Source organism: Mustela nivalis (assembly GCF_964662115.1).
Source record: "Mustela nivalis genome assembly, chromosome: 4".
NCBI lineage: Eukaryota > Metazoa > Chordata > Mammalia > Carnivora > Mustelidae > Mustela > Mustela nivalis.
In genome coordinates this window covers 158,636,821-158,652,541 of record NC_139023.1, presented here as the reverse complement: position 1 = coordinate 158,652,541, position 15,721 = coordinate 158,636,821, and the positions used below count along the sequence as shown (strand labels likewise).

Genomic DNA, 15,721 nt, shown 5'->3' with positions numbered 1-15,721 from the left:
ATACATAAGAATAGTTAAGAATTAGAGGATCTGTTAGAGGCCTCTGGGTGGCTCAGTAGGTTAAGCATCTGACTTTTTTTTTTAAGATTTTATTTATTTATTTATTTGACAGAGAGAGAGAGCACAAGTAGGCGGAAAAGCAGGCGGAGAGAGGGGGAAGGAGGCTCCCTGCCCAGCAGAGAGCCCAATGTAGGGTTTGATCCCAGGACCCTGAGATCATGACCTGAGCCGAAGGCAGAGGCTTAACCCACTGAGCCAGCCAGGCGCCCCAAGCATCTGACTCTTGATCTTAACTCAGGTCTGGATCTCAGTCAGGGTGTGAGTTTAAGCCCTGCACTGGGCGTGGAGCCTACTTAAAAAAAGAGCGGGAGAGAGAAAGGAATTTTTTTCAGTAGAGGATCTGTGAATAAAATACAGCATTTGAACAAAAGGAAAAACACTTTATGTCTGTCTCCACAGATGCCAAAATATATGTGATGGATGTAACATCTTTTCCAAATTAATAGAAGGAGATGTTCACATGCAGTCACTAGGCAACTTGATGGGTCATGAAAAGGAGAATCAAGGTGTTAAGTCTCAACACTGTTGAGCACTTTTCTATAAATTGCTGCCAATATAATAACACATGCACACATATATGTTTTATATATATTGAGAAAGGAGAAGATTATTTTCATAATTGTCGTTTTTAGTGAAATGACTACCATTTCTAGGAAGCCCAAGAGGCCTAACAAAATTTTAACAAAAGTAATGAACAGTTTGTTAAACTGTCCAGTTTCAGAATAAACAAACAATATTCAGTGGCCCGTCTATATAACAACAGCAGCTGTTTAGGGATCGTAAAAGAAAAGCCCCATTTAACTTAGCCACAAAAATATGAGAGTAAAAATAAATACAAGATGGGTGCCTGGCTAAGTCAGGAGAGTGTGTGACTCTTGATCTCGGGATCTTGCGTTTCAGCCCCATGTTAAATGAATAAATAAGTTAAAACTTAAAAAAAATAAATACAAGATACACATAAATGAATAGCCACATAGATTTTAATATTTTATTTATTTGAGAGAAAGAGAGGGAAAGCAGAGGGTGGGGAGTACAGAGAGGGAGAAGTCCCACATCTGCCTGATGTGGGACTGGATCCCGGGACCCTGAGATCATGACCTGAGCCAAAGGCAGATGCTCAGCCAACTGAGCCATACAGGCGCCCCCAGAGAGTATTCGTTCATTGTTTTTGTGTTTAGGAAGTCATTCCTTCCATCCCCAAAATAGCTGTATATTCATCTTCTCAATGCCAATTCATTTAAATAACTATATAAATAAAGAGGGTGTTCCCCCTAGATATTTGCCCTTTGGCCAGAAAATTAAGTGTGTGGTTCAAATGTGATTGGACGAGGGGAAAGCACATTGAATATGTAATGCCTGACTTCAAAAATATAAATCGATGGGGCGCCTGGGTGGCTCAGTGGGCTAAAGCCTCTGCCTTTGGCTCAGGTCATGATCTCAGCGTCCTGGGATTGAGCCCCACATCAGGCTCTCTGTAGGGAGCCTGCTTCCTCCTCCAATCTCTCCCTCTCTGCCTGCCTCTCTGCCTATTTGTCATCTCTGTCTGACAAATAAATAAATAAAAATCTTTAAAAAAAAAAATATATATATATATATAAATCGATGCTAATCATCAAGCCCTTCAGTCCCTTTCTTCAAAACCCGTCTGTAATCACACGCGCATAACATGCTGGCAGGAACTGACTGAAGGATTCTGGAATTGGAAGAATGGCGTTGAAGTGCTCTAGGTGGGAGTACTCATTTCCCTGTCTCTCTGCTCTTTGTGCTCAGTTTTACGATCTCTTTTTTCTCCTTGCATTCCTCCGAAATTAAATCTGTGCTATTTCAGACATTTCTCCACGGACTACAACTCTCAACAAGAAACTCCAGGTCCCCAAGTCGTTGTCCTCTAACCAGTGATCTAGCTGAGATCTCAGAGCCCATGTCCGCTGACCTACAGGATTCTGCAGGTCATACTGTTAAAGGGCTGAGCAAAGCTCACCACATTCCTTAACTCAAACCTGGAAGGAAGTTATTTTAAGCAGAAACAGCAAAGTGTGTACCTTTTAGCCTTTGGAACGCACAATGTTTCCAGGTTGGCAGGGTCCCTGTTTTGGTAATTGGGTGGCGACAGCCAAAGTCCCCGTGCACAGATCTTGTTTTGGCATCTGGGGCCTCAGGGCTGTTGGCTTTGTGTCTCTTCTGTCCTTCCAGGGGAGCTTTGTTGCGTGCATGATTGCCATCCTGCGGCAGATGGACGACAGCCACTACAGCCACTATATCAGCACTTTCAAAACCAGACACGACATCATTGTAAGTTGTCTCTGCTGGGTCCTGGTAACTTTGAGACCTCTTATATCTGGCCAAAACAGAAACAGAAGTGAGCGTCCTGACTCCAGAATTCCCTCCCACCCGCCTCCAGAGCGGCGCGGCTGTCCACAGGGACGACAAAAAGGAAAGGGGTGATGCGTGCTTTCTCTCTGTGATAGCATTTGAAGACTATAAACATGCACCAGGAGGCCCTCATTCATCCTCTGAGTCTCTTGGATTTAGAGAAAACCCTCCTTTGGGACCATGTGGGAGATCTTTTTTGCTCTCAGAAAAGCAGTGCCTCATTTTCGGGGAGAGGAGTTACATCATGGCAAGGATTCTGTGCACAGTACTGCTTCGGAGATGCGGTTGGTGTCATCCTTTTCAGTTGTCCCTGGAAGGGGAAACAAGAAGAGGTCATACTTGCCCCTTGTAACATCTGTAAGGTGGTATTTGCCAGGGCAAATATCAGTCACCTTCAGTTGACAATATTCTGTTCTCTTTGATTTTCAACAAAAAAATTGTTCTCATGATAAGTAGTCGACATACAACCAAAGGTTGCCCAAGACACAAAGTTTGGCCTCTGGTTGCTTCCCCAGGACCCTTCCCCTTAGGGAATTGTTAGTGGCTGTTAACAAGTCCCTGAAAATACCCTCTTACATTATAAAGCAGTGGGCCATACTCAGCTGGATCAGCAGTCCAATGTCCTGTTGCACTAGTCCTTGCTGTGGACAGTCTCCCACAATCCATGCATGTTCCAGTCTTCTTTATGCTCTAGATTTTCTACTTTGTAGCTATCTGGTACTGGTAGTATGTGGCCTGTGAACCCAAGGGTATCCAGCTCCTTCTCTGCCAGTCACTTTCCTTTCTGTGAGGTCCACATGATGGAAAAACACACAAGGAAGAAAGTGCTGTTGAACAGTAGTGGGAGTCATAGTAAGACTATGTAATGGTGGTAGTAGTGGGTCCAGTGATCTACTCCTACTCAGTGAACCAGGCGGCCTAATCTGGAGACCTCCATGAGCCTGCAGTTAAGCCACGCTCTGGCAGGCAGCCTGGTGCTGGGACCTGCAGTGAGGTGATGTGTCTGTGTGCCTGCAGAGACCAGGGGCAAGAGAATTAGGAACAGAGAAGGGGAGGGGGGAGGTAGAAGCTGAGGTAGCAGCGTTTCTCCTCCACAGGCAGGAGGCGGAGTCAGTTTAAGAACACAGGCTCGAACATCCGGATCTGGGTTTGAATTCTGGCCATTCTGCTTCCTTCTGTGAAATTTTGGGCCAGCTATTTAACTTCTCTAAAGCTCAGGTTCCTTGTCTATAAGACGCCACCTATTTCGAAGGTTAATGTAAAAGGGTATCAATTTGGTGAACACCTGGTAATCACCAAGCTTTGTGCTTGGCCTGAGGTTAATGCCTAGGCAGCTAGCTATTTACAGGAGTAATTTTATTCTTGTCATGTAAAATAAAGTTAACCCCAAAATAGTCTAGCAACTCTTTAAAAACTTCCTTCGGAAAGCGTAGAAGAAGGAAAGTCATACTAAATTCAAGCTCATGACAATTTGGCTCCATTGAGTAAGCAAAAATAAACAGGTTTAACTCCTGTCTTTCAGTACAATGGTAAGCTCCTTCCCCTGTATTATCTAATTTAAAAAGGATTAGTATCCACCTGAGGGAACTATGGTCACCAGGGGCAAGCCTGAGTCCTTTCCCTCCCTCCTGCTGCCTTCTGAGTAAATCATTCAGAAGAATTTGGGAAGTGGGAGATCAAGTAAGGCCTGGGACAATCTCTGAATTACCTTTATTATACCATCACTCTTTGTGATTAAGTTAGTTTACCAAGAGTTGAATGTAGAATCAGCATCAGGAGTGAATAACCAGCCTCTAAATTTAATCCTTGCTTCACAAACCACAGATTCTTACTGACTTGAGAGAGTTAATAGAATAGTTGAGAAATTGGTGAATTTCTCATGAACTCATGAAATATGGCCATCTTGAGGATAGAAAAGTTTGACGCTCGGGACGCCTGGGTGGCTCAGTTGGTTGGACGACTGCCTTCGGCTCAGGTCATGATCCTGGAGTCCCGGGATCGAGTCCCGCATCGGTCTCCCAGCTCCACGGGGAGTCTGCTTCTCTCTCTGACCTTCTCCTAGCTCATGTTCTCTCTCACTGTCTCTCTCTCAAATAAATAAATAAAATATTTAAAAAAAAAAAAAAAAAGAAAAGTTTGACGCTCCATTGACTGTGGGAAGAGTCAGGGGTGACACACTCGTCACAGTGAGGTTTGTTCCCATTCCCGGTGCTGTGTGATGTCCCAAGTGCCGGAAGTCGGCCATCTTGCCCACCGTCACAGAGGAACATCCTTAGAAATAGAACCCAGGCCGCCTGCTTCCCAACTCCTGCATTCCTTCTGCTACATGATGTAACTCATGAGATAGAACCATACAATTTAGTGCCAGAGCAATTGGCCTGGGTTTTCAACTCAGGAATCCAAGTGGAAAATGTCTAAATTTAACTAACTAATAAATAAAAAGCTTTCAAAACTTTTTAGCTTTGAATTTCAGTCCAAATTGTTCTAAGTTGCTTTTTGCTCACAGTCCCCTTCTGAGTCGAAGAGCTGTTCTGCAGATACTGAGCTGCGTGTTCCTTTGTTATTAGTTATTACTGTTGTTGTGACCCACTGCTGCTGACACTTTAGAAGGACCCTTTAGGCCCCTTCCCCCAGGCTACCATGGGAACGTTCCTGGAATAGGAAGAATCATGACTTTGCTTTTTATTTATAGCAGGTTTCTTCTGTTCTAATAATAATAAAGGAGAATTGGGCTCAGAGTTACAAGAAATATCACAATTGCTGATAAATTCAGTTTCAGCGCAGTAGATCTGTTTGGACAAACTCGGCAGCAGAGGCCTAAAAACACCATGGCTCTAAATTTGGGGTCCAGAACCCCAAGTTCTCTTTCTCGCTCTCCAACTGCCCAGTTTCTATGGCCTTAAGCAACTCTTTTACCTTTTCACAGCCTCAGTTTTATCATTTATAAAATGTGGACAACTTTTCTGTTCTTGTTGGATCCCTAAAAACCCTCATTAAAAAGATAGGCTGTAATCGTAGGCAAGGGACATCTTGTTCTGAAGCTGCACTCCCTCTTGTCACCTAGTTTTCCCCCAGATGTTCCTCTGTTGTTCTCTGCAGGACTTCCTCATGGAGACTTTCATCATGTTTAAGGATCTGATTGGAAAGAATGTCTATGCCAAAGACTGGATGGTCATGAATATGACTCAGAGCCGGTATGACACCCTGGGCCAGGTGTGAGGCCTTTGACCCTGAGTACTTGGTTCTTGTGACCAGGTGACCAGTTATCTGACCTTCAGGGAGTGCTGCTAAATCTCTTGGTGGGACGCCATGCTCTGTAGAGTAGGAAGGAGCCTCCTGTTCCTGGGATGCTGGTTCTGGGATCATGTTCTTGCCTTCCCCTGGGCTGGTGCAGCTGTCCTGTCCCAGGCTTTTCGCTCAGGTATAATCTCCTCATTGCCCTCCTGTCCACCTCCTCCCTGGCTCTCCCATAGCGCCCTTCCGTGGCTCCGTGTGGCCTTCATCATCATGACAGGACAGGCGTCTGTGGCCTGGGCCACCCTGCTATGCTACCCTTACCTTCCACTATTTCCCTCGATAGACAGCCTGCATTCCCCTGCTCCCTGAACATGTTCTGTGCTTCCTTTTGGGCTGCTGCTTCCACTCGCAGTGCCTTCCGGCGTAACCAGGCCCTGGCTATCAGCGTGCCGCCATTAAGCGTCCTTCTCAAATGCCATCTCCAGAGGAAGCCTTTCTGACCCGGACGTGGCGTTCTCTTCCTTTGATGTCCTGTACCCCTTTGACAGCCCCTCTGCCGAATTTTCCTTCTTCTTTGTTGGGTCATGGTTAGATTTATAGGTTGCAAGTGACCCTCACCAAGTTGTAAACATCTTAAGACCAGGAGCCCTCTCTTTCAAGGCAAAATCTAAAAGCCAGTGCTTGTAGTTATACTCAGTATACTGTTATACTCCGTGTACTCACTCAGTATAAAAATACTCAGTGAATGGGAGCAAAATGAGCTGAATACATATATCTTTTCAGAGTTTGAGAATTTTATGTGTATGTGTGTATATACATACACACACATTTATAAATATATAAATTATAAATATATATAAGATTTCAGAATTGTACATATAATATATATAATAAATAATCATATCATATTATATATTATATATATCTTTATATCATAGTTATTATATGATATATATAATATTAAGATTTCAAAATTTTTTGGAAGAAGTAAATAAAGTAAATCATTCTAACAATTGTTAACTCCACATACCTGATTAGAAAAGCCCTTCTCTTCAACATACAGGTTAAAGAAAAACTCTCATTAGTATCTCTAGACTTGGAAAGACAAGCATCGCAATAGAGTTGAGGAGCCCTGAGGCTCCGGGGACCTGGTTGGTCATCCCAGCTCTACCCTCAAGTGGCTAAATTGTGATGCAGCCTTGAGTGACTCTTGTAGACCGTTCTAGAAACTGCACTTGAGTGTCCTGGGCCATCTGCACTGGCGTTGGTCTTTGATGACCTCAGTGGAGCTGATGGTCTCATGTTGCCGAGTCCAGGTTTAGATTGCTTTGGTTTTTCCCGTAGGTGGGAGATGTTTGGAAGAGCAGAAAGTTGCCTTCTTTATCTGGTATTTTCCTCCCATAGAGTTTTCCTCCGTGCGATAAATCAGTTTACCGAGGTTCTCACGAAGTTCTTCATGGATCAGGCAAGCTTCGAACTTCAGGTAAGCGTGCTACTCACCTAGGAGGCTCCTTGAATTCTCAGCCACAGCGAAACAACTGTGGCATTTTGGAAAATGTCACTTCAAATTTTATCATTTTCAAGCACAGTTTTCTTATTTTTTCTCCTTTCCCTAAAGCACACAGTCCTGTCACTCCATCCTCCAGACACAATCAAGTCGAGTTTTTTTTTTCTGTGTGTATAACTAATACAGTTTATTTTGTTTTGTTAAGATCTTATTTATTTATTTGACAGAGAGAGAGAGAGAGAACACAAGCAGGGAGAGTGGGAGAGGGAGAAGCAGGCTTCCTGCTGAGCAAGGAGCCTGATGTGGGGCTCAATCCCAGGACCTTGGGATCATGACCTGAGCCGAAGCCAGATGCTTGACTGAGCCACCCAGGTGCCCCAACTAGTATAGGTTTTTTTTTTTAAGATTTTATTTATTTATTTTACAGACAGAGATCACAAGTAGGCAGAGAGAGGGGGGGAGGAAGGCTCCCTGCTGAGCAGAGAGCCCAATGCAGAGCTTGATCCCAGGACCGTGGGATCATGACCTGAGCCGAAGGCAGAGGCTTTAACCCACTGAGCCACTCAGGTACCCTATAGTACAGGTTTTTGTTTGTATATTTGTTTTTAAAAAAGACTAGTAGAAAATATGGCTAAGGAAAAAGAAAAAAAAAGAAGAAAGACAAAAAGTCCTGCCTTCTGCTGTTGCCATGAACACAAGTACACATACACACGTGTGCCTGCAGACAGTTAGTTCTCTGCCTGCACGTGGTTTCGTTTCTCAGGGGAGGCTCATATACACACTTGGGTGAAACAGGTGGCCCCTCGCTCCTCCTGCATTCATCCGACAAATACTAGAGTATTTTTGGGCACAGGGCACCATTCTAGGCCCTGGGGAAGACAGACAAGGTCCCCCCGCCCCCATGGGGCACACAGTTCATTGGTGATGTGCTTTTGCTCTGTCCTGTATCTGTGAACTGTAGAAAGTCGTCAGAAGAGGAGATTAGATACGCATTTATATATACATACGTGTGTGTGTCTGTGTGAGCTACAGTGGGGTGTCTGTATTTGCTGGTTAGACATTACATATATATGCCAAGATGCAGTCAAGCTGTGCAGTTCTTTGGCAACATTAATATGATTTTTTCGATCATCTTTTCAATGACACTAAATGTTTTCACAGGACTTTTAGTGGCTGAGTACAGTCATGATTTATTTAACCGAGTTCTTCTTGTGAACGTTTAGATGGTTTCCATCTTCTGTCATTTAAATAACACCGTGAAGGCCTTCCTTGCTTTAAATAGTTTTAAATACCCATGATTATTTTGCCAGGATAAAGTCCTAAAGTATTTACCATTTCAGCAGCTTGGCAGAATTTGGGGGCTTTTGATACATATTGCCAAACTACTTACTATAAATAGGTGTTCTTCTTGGCAGCAGTTTTCCCTTATCTCAGGAGTAAAGACAAATAGAGTAGTCTGGATTTTAAAAAAAAAAAAAAGCCTTAATAGTAAGTGTTAAAACTTTTAGGGCTGAATAATTGAAACATGAGATAGAAAATGGGGCCTGGTGGATTTTATTTTGTTTTTTTCCTTACTCCCTGTGAGTAAATGTCTACCATGTGGCACTGTTTTACTCTGACCCATGTTAATGTTATTTTCCATTCCTTTTCTCCCACACAATCAATTTTGAGCAGCTCTGGAACAATTACTTCCACTTGGCAGTAGCATTTCTCACCCACGAATCCCTTCAGCTTGAAACCTTCTCTCAAGCCAAGCGCAACAAAATTGTCAAAAAGTAAGTGTCCTCTTAAATTTGCTTAAGATTGGCAAGGTGATTCTTCCATTCCTATTTTTTTTTTTTTTAAGATTTTATTTATTTGAGAGAGAGAGCATAAGCAGGCGGAGCAACAGGCAGAGGGAGAAGGAGAAACAGGCTTCTGGCTAAGCAGGGAGCCTGATGCAGGGCTCGATCCCAGGACTCTGGGATCATGACCCGAGCTGAAGGCAGACTCTTAACCGACTGTGTCACGCAGGCACCCCAACTGTCACAATATTCCTTAACTGGAATCCGTACTTGGGGAGGCACCTGGGCTGGCTAGTACTCCCGTTTCCCCAAACAGTGGCCTATCTGCCGGCATCATGCTCACATTGCCGGCACGGCACCTCTCTCTCTCATGCCATGCTGTTTCACCTCTCCATCGCATCAGCAAAGGAGCCAGGACTCACACATCCCCTAGAAATCCCTCCAGATTCCTGGCTCGGAATTCAGTGTGGACGTATGACCAAGAGCGATGAGAGATTTAGGGAAGCTTTTCATCGCTTTCCTTTCCGGTCTGTTTCAGAGTTCACAGAAAGCCTGGAAACTCAAGGCTGTGTAGTTAAATAGAACATGAGAAATGTGTCACTTAAAGGCTGTGAAATTTGAGCTCTGTTCTCTTGCCGGGATGTCTGGGATTCTTGCAAATTATTCAGTATTTGTTTACCTCTGGTTTCTCCCTAAAACACTGAGATTGGTGGTTTAGAGATTGAGATTTAAATCTCAAAGATAAAAGTAAAACCGGTTTTATGGATTTCCCTGTGGGGTAGGTATGGAGACAAAACTGATTTTTAAGATGGACGTCTTAAGCTTATTGTTTAGACTATCATAAATGACATAACTTCTCTTAAGGATGGACTTAATTTGGTTAAACAAGGAAAAGTTAGTTGACCCCAAGTCTGGTGAACAGAGTGGCTACTTAGGCTTAATGATTCTGGTTTTGATAGGTTCAACTATGGACAGGCTATATAAAATATATATGCATATGGGCAAAGGTGCACCTTGGGAAAGCATTTTTATTAATGTTACAGAAACACAAATCAGTTTTTTTCAAGATTTATTTTTAGTAGAAGTTGCACCAACAACAGTATTAATGAATAGAAGTAGTTACCATGTATTGTTTATTACGTGCCTGACATTGAGTACATATGCATACCTAATATAAATAATAAAATTAGATGTTTTGTTATATAGGAATAGTAAGAGAATTTTGTTTTGTTTTTGTACGGGAAGTCTTCAAATGAGTATTTTATGCTGGTTTCTGAAGGCATTTACAAAAGAGGAATTTGAAAACCGTGTTTGGTGCAGTGAGCAGAAAATGTTGAAATGCGGTTGTAGGATGGGCCATAGGTGCTCATTCGAGTTCCCAGGGAACATTGGCCATATCTACTTTTGACCCACGCTGTTTCTAGTAGCCTCAGGCCTGTGTGTTCTTTAAGAGATATCCGGGTGATTTTGATTACTCTCCAGCCATGAACGACTGTCTAGATGACCGTTTCTCTTTCTCTCTCTTTTTTCATTATTGACTCCTATAAAGAACATTTTCAGAAATTGGTTTCCTAATCACACCCCCCCAAAATACTAATACCACAGGTCTGCTACATGTCACATATAGTACTATGTGATTTGTACTTCACACATAAGAACAGTAAGCCTGCTGTGCCCTAAGGACCAACTTTCACCCCTCTGGGGACAGTACCCCTGAGTGCTGAGAAGGTGTATCTAGAGCTTCTCTCAGTGTGAGTACTTTGAAGAACGTACTGAAGTGTGGATAGGTTACTCAAATAAAAAAAAATACGTAAAGTCAGCATGTTTGTCCGACATCAGTCACTTGACTATTTACATCATACCTCATTCCTCTGCCTTTTCATTAGCACTTGGTATGTTTTGTTTTGTTTCTTTGCTTAAGAGTGGCCAGAGTAGTCCCCACCTTCTCCCTTCAGTAAGTTTGACAATTTCATTTCTAAGTTATTTTTCAGTGTTCACATGTGGCCCCCTCCTGCTAGTAAAGCCCCCCTCTCCATGTAGCCCAGTTCTCTTTGGGAGTTCTTTTCAGTGTTGACTGTATCTCGTAAAGTGACCTTGCCTCAGACCTGTCATAAACGTGACCGAGGCGGGCAACAGGCCATTCCTACTCACCTCATCACTTTAATATATGAACTGATTTCCACTGCAGATCTTTTTCTTGTTGATGATCTTCCTAGGTACGGGGACATGAGAAAGGAGATCGGCTTCAGAATCCGGGACATGTGGTATAACCTGGGTGAGTGTATGACCTTGAACTGGCCCATGCACAAGTCCTGTGTAATAAGCTCCCTGTGGTGGGTTCTTCTGATCTAATTCCCAGTCACCCTGAGATTTCTTGGTCTATGTGTCTAGAAGTGAAAGTTGACTTGTAGGTCTTGCATTGTGACATCCACATGTTATCAGAATGTAACATTTAGTCATTCACCTCTGAATGGAGTTGATTTTACCCCATGACCTTTTTCTTTTCTTCTGGCCCTTTGGAGGAACATCGTGACGCTTGACTTCCAGTGAAATCACTTTTTAATATCCTCATTTACCTTCATTTCAGGTCCCCACAAAATTAAATTTATCCCTTCCATGGTGGGTCCCATTCTTGAGGTCACCCTGACCCCTGAGGTTGAGCTCCGGAAAGCCACCATCCCCATTTTCTTTGACATGATGCAGTGTGAGTTCAACTTCAGCGGGAACGGTAATTTCCATATGGTAAGTGGCAGAACTGGAGTCTTCCAAATGCGTAGGTATATAGGCAGCTCTTGCTTACTTTCTCTCTCTAGAGGGGAGCCGTAGCCAGAGTAATACAAATCCAAGTTGGTCTAAAAACTGTTTACATTTTACATTTTGTAAAACACTTAGAGACAGAATGGATGTTCTATCCCATGGCCTAGAAACGGCTTTTTTGCTCCATGTATTTCCTCAAACAGCATTGCATCTCTTGGTAATCAAAATTTGACATCACGCATCTTAGTTCTACCTGTTGCAGGATAGCTGGGAAAATAGTGCTAGGGACTGAGAAACTCATGCGGTGGTCTCTCATTTTGAGGTCTCCCTCAAAGAAAGTGGTCTCGTGTTTTGACGTCTCCTTCAAAGGAAGAAAGGCTGTTGTATTTCCTATAATGTAAAGCAAAGGACAAAGTAACATGAGTCTAGTATAGAGCGTTTCAATAGGGCCCTGGCACTTGATTAATGGAAGACATGAAGTATGATCTTTCCCTGTAATATGTTGGCAAGTGTTCGCAGTTCAGTAAAAGGGTTGGGTCGAATCTAGAAATGTTGGCTGTGTGGCTTATGTGCCCTCTTCTAAGAATACCTGGTATTCTCCTGTGACATTCTGACCCTGATTTCAGTTTGAGAACGAGTTGATCACTAAGCTGGACCAAGAGGTGGAAGGGGGCAGAGGAGATGAACAATACAAGGTCCTTCTGGAGAAACTGTGAGTATTTCAGAAACAAAGTCTCAAACTGATACATCATTTAGTGGTGGAGAGAAGCAGCTTCTGCTGCCCTTCTTGAGGAGTTGAGAAGTCCCAGAAGCACAGGGGTCACCACCACAAATGGTCCTCAGTGGGGTTAATGGGGTTTCCACCATCCACTGCTGACATTTGTTTGTCTGAGTAAGTCAAATGTCCGTGTTTTCCTGGCCAGCCTGGCCCCTGGAGAACAGAGCAGATGGAGGAGAAGGGGAGATGTACCGAGCGATGGCATTTTGCCCAGTGTTTGAATCGCTGAACTTCACCAAAAGTGCTAGTACCTCTAATTATGGCTCCAAAGCCCCTTTTTAAAGGAGGAAAGGAAAATAAAAACATTTCAAAGTCTGCTTTACCTTTAAAAGTACCTTCTGTCCTGTAGACGGGCTCTAAGAACACCTGTCATATCTCCAGCCAGGCTGGTCTTTGCACTGCCCTACTCCGCTCCCTCGCGTCCGACGTTTCCATTCCCTCCTGTGTTGCCACTGTCACCTCCACTTCCTACCCCCACACACACCCCGCACACCCCTCCTGCCCTCTGAATTCTCCTTTGCATGTATGGGATCACAACATAAAAAGGCAGTTAAAAACACTTGCGGGTTGGAATTAGAGAAACCCTCAAATCTCATTTTTGCCATAACCAAATCTCATTTTCTGACCTCTCTGATGGCTTTCGTTTTTTCATCCACACGGATGGCCCACAGGCTTTGGTATTGATTGAGGACTCAATGAGGTGACACCTAAGCATGGTGTCTGTTACTGAGCCCGAACTGACGGGGCGTCACTACTGTGGGTTTGTGCTGGTCACCGCCACCATCTTCAGTCCACCATTGTCCAGTGTTCACTACCTGTGACAACCCATTTCTTGGATTCTCTAGCCTCTGGGATACCGACCAGCTGGTCACCTGTTGATTGGGCGTATGTCTCTGTCATTTTGTTGTTCATCTCTTTCGTGGAAGTGATGCACACTAGGCTGTGCGTGGGCACAAGGACTCCCAACTCTGTTTTCTTTTTTGTTTTTTAAGATTTAAGGAGCCAGAGCACACTGGGTGCTCAGAAATGGAACTGAATTGATGACTCAGCTATGTTTTCAAGAATGAGAACTCTTTCTTAGTTTGCTTTTCGTGGATGACAAGACCCGTTCCGTTGATCTTTTTATCCTGTTTCCATTAAGTTTACCTGTTTGAGTTTCAAACCCCACATTATCACTCTTGTAATTTGGATCTCATACAAGAATTAAATGGAGAAATTACATACCTGTACAGATATATATATACACACACAATTTACAAATGATAAACTACCTTTTTTTTTTTTTAAGTCCCAAGCTGATTTTTCACTGTAAATTCTTTTTTTTTTCCTCCATTCTTCCTGAATCACTAACTCATAAAAATATGACTATACAAATCTCCAATGTTCAAGAATAATTCTAAAGTCTGGGCTAATTCTTTGAATCTATTTCTTTCTCTTTTTTTATCTTGTTCTCTGAGTTTTTTGTAGTTATCAAATCCAAGAAGCCCCTGTAGAGTAGATTTGCTATATTTGGGTCCAGCATGAGAAGATTTAGATCAAAAATTTATCCTAAGCTTATTTATTTACAACTTTGCATTTCTGTTGTTGCCGTTGCTAAATAACACTTTCATCTGAAGAGGCACGTGTGGATGTATACTAGATTTCTTGTGTCCTCTAGATTGGGCACTGATCCAGGCCTTTCCAGAATGCCCGCAGGATGCTAGGGAGAAGTGCTAAGCTTCAGGGAGAATGAAGACATAAAAAGATGGTCCCTTTCAGTTTCAGTAGACTGATCAGATAGCACACATAAACCTTCTGGGCAAAGGTTCTTGTTTCTGTGGTATTGCCAATACAAAAGCAAAAAGCAAGTACAGATAGAAGTTCAAAGATGGGCATTGTGGGCTGGGATTTTAAATGACAGTGGGACTTGAATCAAAGCCCTGAAGACAATGTAGGACTTGAGTCACCTGGAGGGACAGCATAAGTGGAGCCCTGGATGGGATGGCCTTGCACAGGTGTGTGTTTCCTGGTCTGGCGCCACCTGCTGCCGGAACCTTGGACAGTGCTCACTAATGGTGCTGGAATGACAGATAGTATGCAAATGCAGCATTTGTTTCTGTGTCCACTCTTCCAGCCTCCTAGAACATTGCCGGAAACATAAGTACCTCGCCACCTCTGGAGAAGTGTTTGCATTCCTGGTCAGCAGCCTGTTAGAGCACCTGCTGGACTACAGAACCATTATCATGCATGACGAGAGCAAGGAGAACCGCATGAGCTGTACTGTGAACGTGCTGGTAGGTGCTGGGCCCCTGGGTTGGCGAGAGGGCACCACTGGGCCACCCCTGCAGACGTAGCTCAGCTCTGAGTAGATCTCCCAGGCCCAAAGCTACCCAGGGGCCACCTGTATGAAGTCTGTATCCTACAGAGTTCAGCTGGAACTGCTGACTCAGCTTTGGACTCAGAAGTCAGCTCCCACAGACATGGGGATGGAAAGTGAAACCCAAGCCCTTGGCTCCACTCTTGCTTGAAAACCATCCTTCACCTTTTCCTCTGTCTTGTTTATATGTGGTTGCTTTGTTGTTGGAAATGTTGCATCAGAAACACTATATCACGAAGAGAGAGTCTGTGGAGTCCTTATGGTGGTAGAGCTCTGTGGTCTTGCCTTTCCCTAGATATGTGTACCCGGGTCCACAGATGTCAGAAGTTTAGGCTGCTTTGCATTCCTCTGCTTAATAGAAAGGAAGAGTCTGACTCCACTGACCCTTTGAGAGAAAAAAAAAAAAAAAAGACCACCCATTAACTGAAGTACCAGTTGGCTATCTGTTCACTTAGAGGGTTTCCCTTGTGTATTTTAGAGACATGAGTCCTAAATAATTTTTCAACTTAACTTTATAAATGATGACTACCTTTTTTTGTGGCAGTTAAAGGAAAACAATAGCCTCTGGAAAGGTGACACTGTAAACATAGTAGTTTGGCCATTTCTGTGGCCAGCTTGTCCATAACATTTGACTTACATTGGTATTTCTGCCCCCCCCCCTTTTTTTGGTAGAATTTTTATAAAGAGAAGAAGAGAGAGGACATATACATAAGGTAAGCTGGAGGAGATTTCTGCTTTTGCCATTTATGTCCTGGCTTTATTATTTATTTCTTTAGTAAACAAATGCTAAGTCCCAACACCAATGCTTGCTGCTTTGAGAGACACTAAAAAAGTAGGAGAGCTGTCCCCTCCCCCTAAAAGGTAAACTC

The 15,721-nt window shown here is 43.3% G+C and overlaps 1 protein-coding gene across 2 annotated transcripts in view; it reads left to right on the top strand.

Annotated features, from left to right (window-relative positions):
* The window catches only part of DOCK5 (dedicator of cytokinesis 5), a 214,033-nt gene that overhangs the window by 155,676 nt on the left and 42,636 nt on the right, over positions 1-15,721 (top strand). For both annotated transcript variants that reach the window (XM_082729217.1, XM_082729216.1), the window contains exons 28-36: positions 2,254-2,352; positions 5,533-5,627; positions 7,075-7,153; positions 8,852-8,952; positions 11,178-11,236; positions 11,549-11,703; positions 12,345-12,430; positions 14,610-14,769; positions 15,525-15,565. In XM_082729217.1, coding sequence (XP_082585343.1) covers positions 2,254-2,352; positions 5,533-5,627; positions 7,075-7,153; positions 8,852-8,952; positions 11,178-11,236; positions 11,549-11,703; positions 12,345-12,430; positions 14,610-14,769; positions 15,525-15,565 — 875 coding nt within the window. The remainder of the gene's footprint in view (positions 1-2,253; positions 2,353-5,532; positions 5,628-7,074; positions 7,154-8,851; positions 8,953-11,177; positions 11,237-11,548; positions 11,704-12,344; positions 12,431-14,609; positions 14,770-15,524; positions 15,566-15,721) is intronic.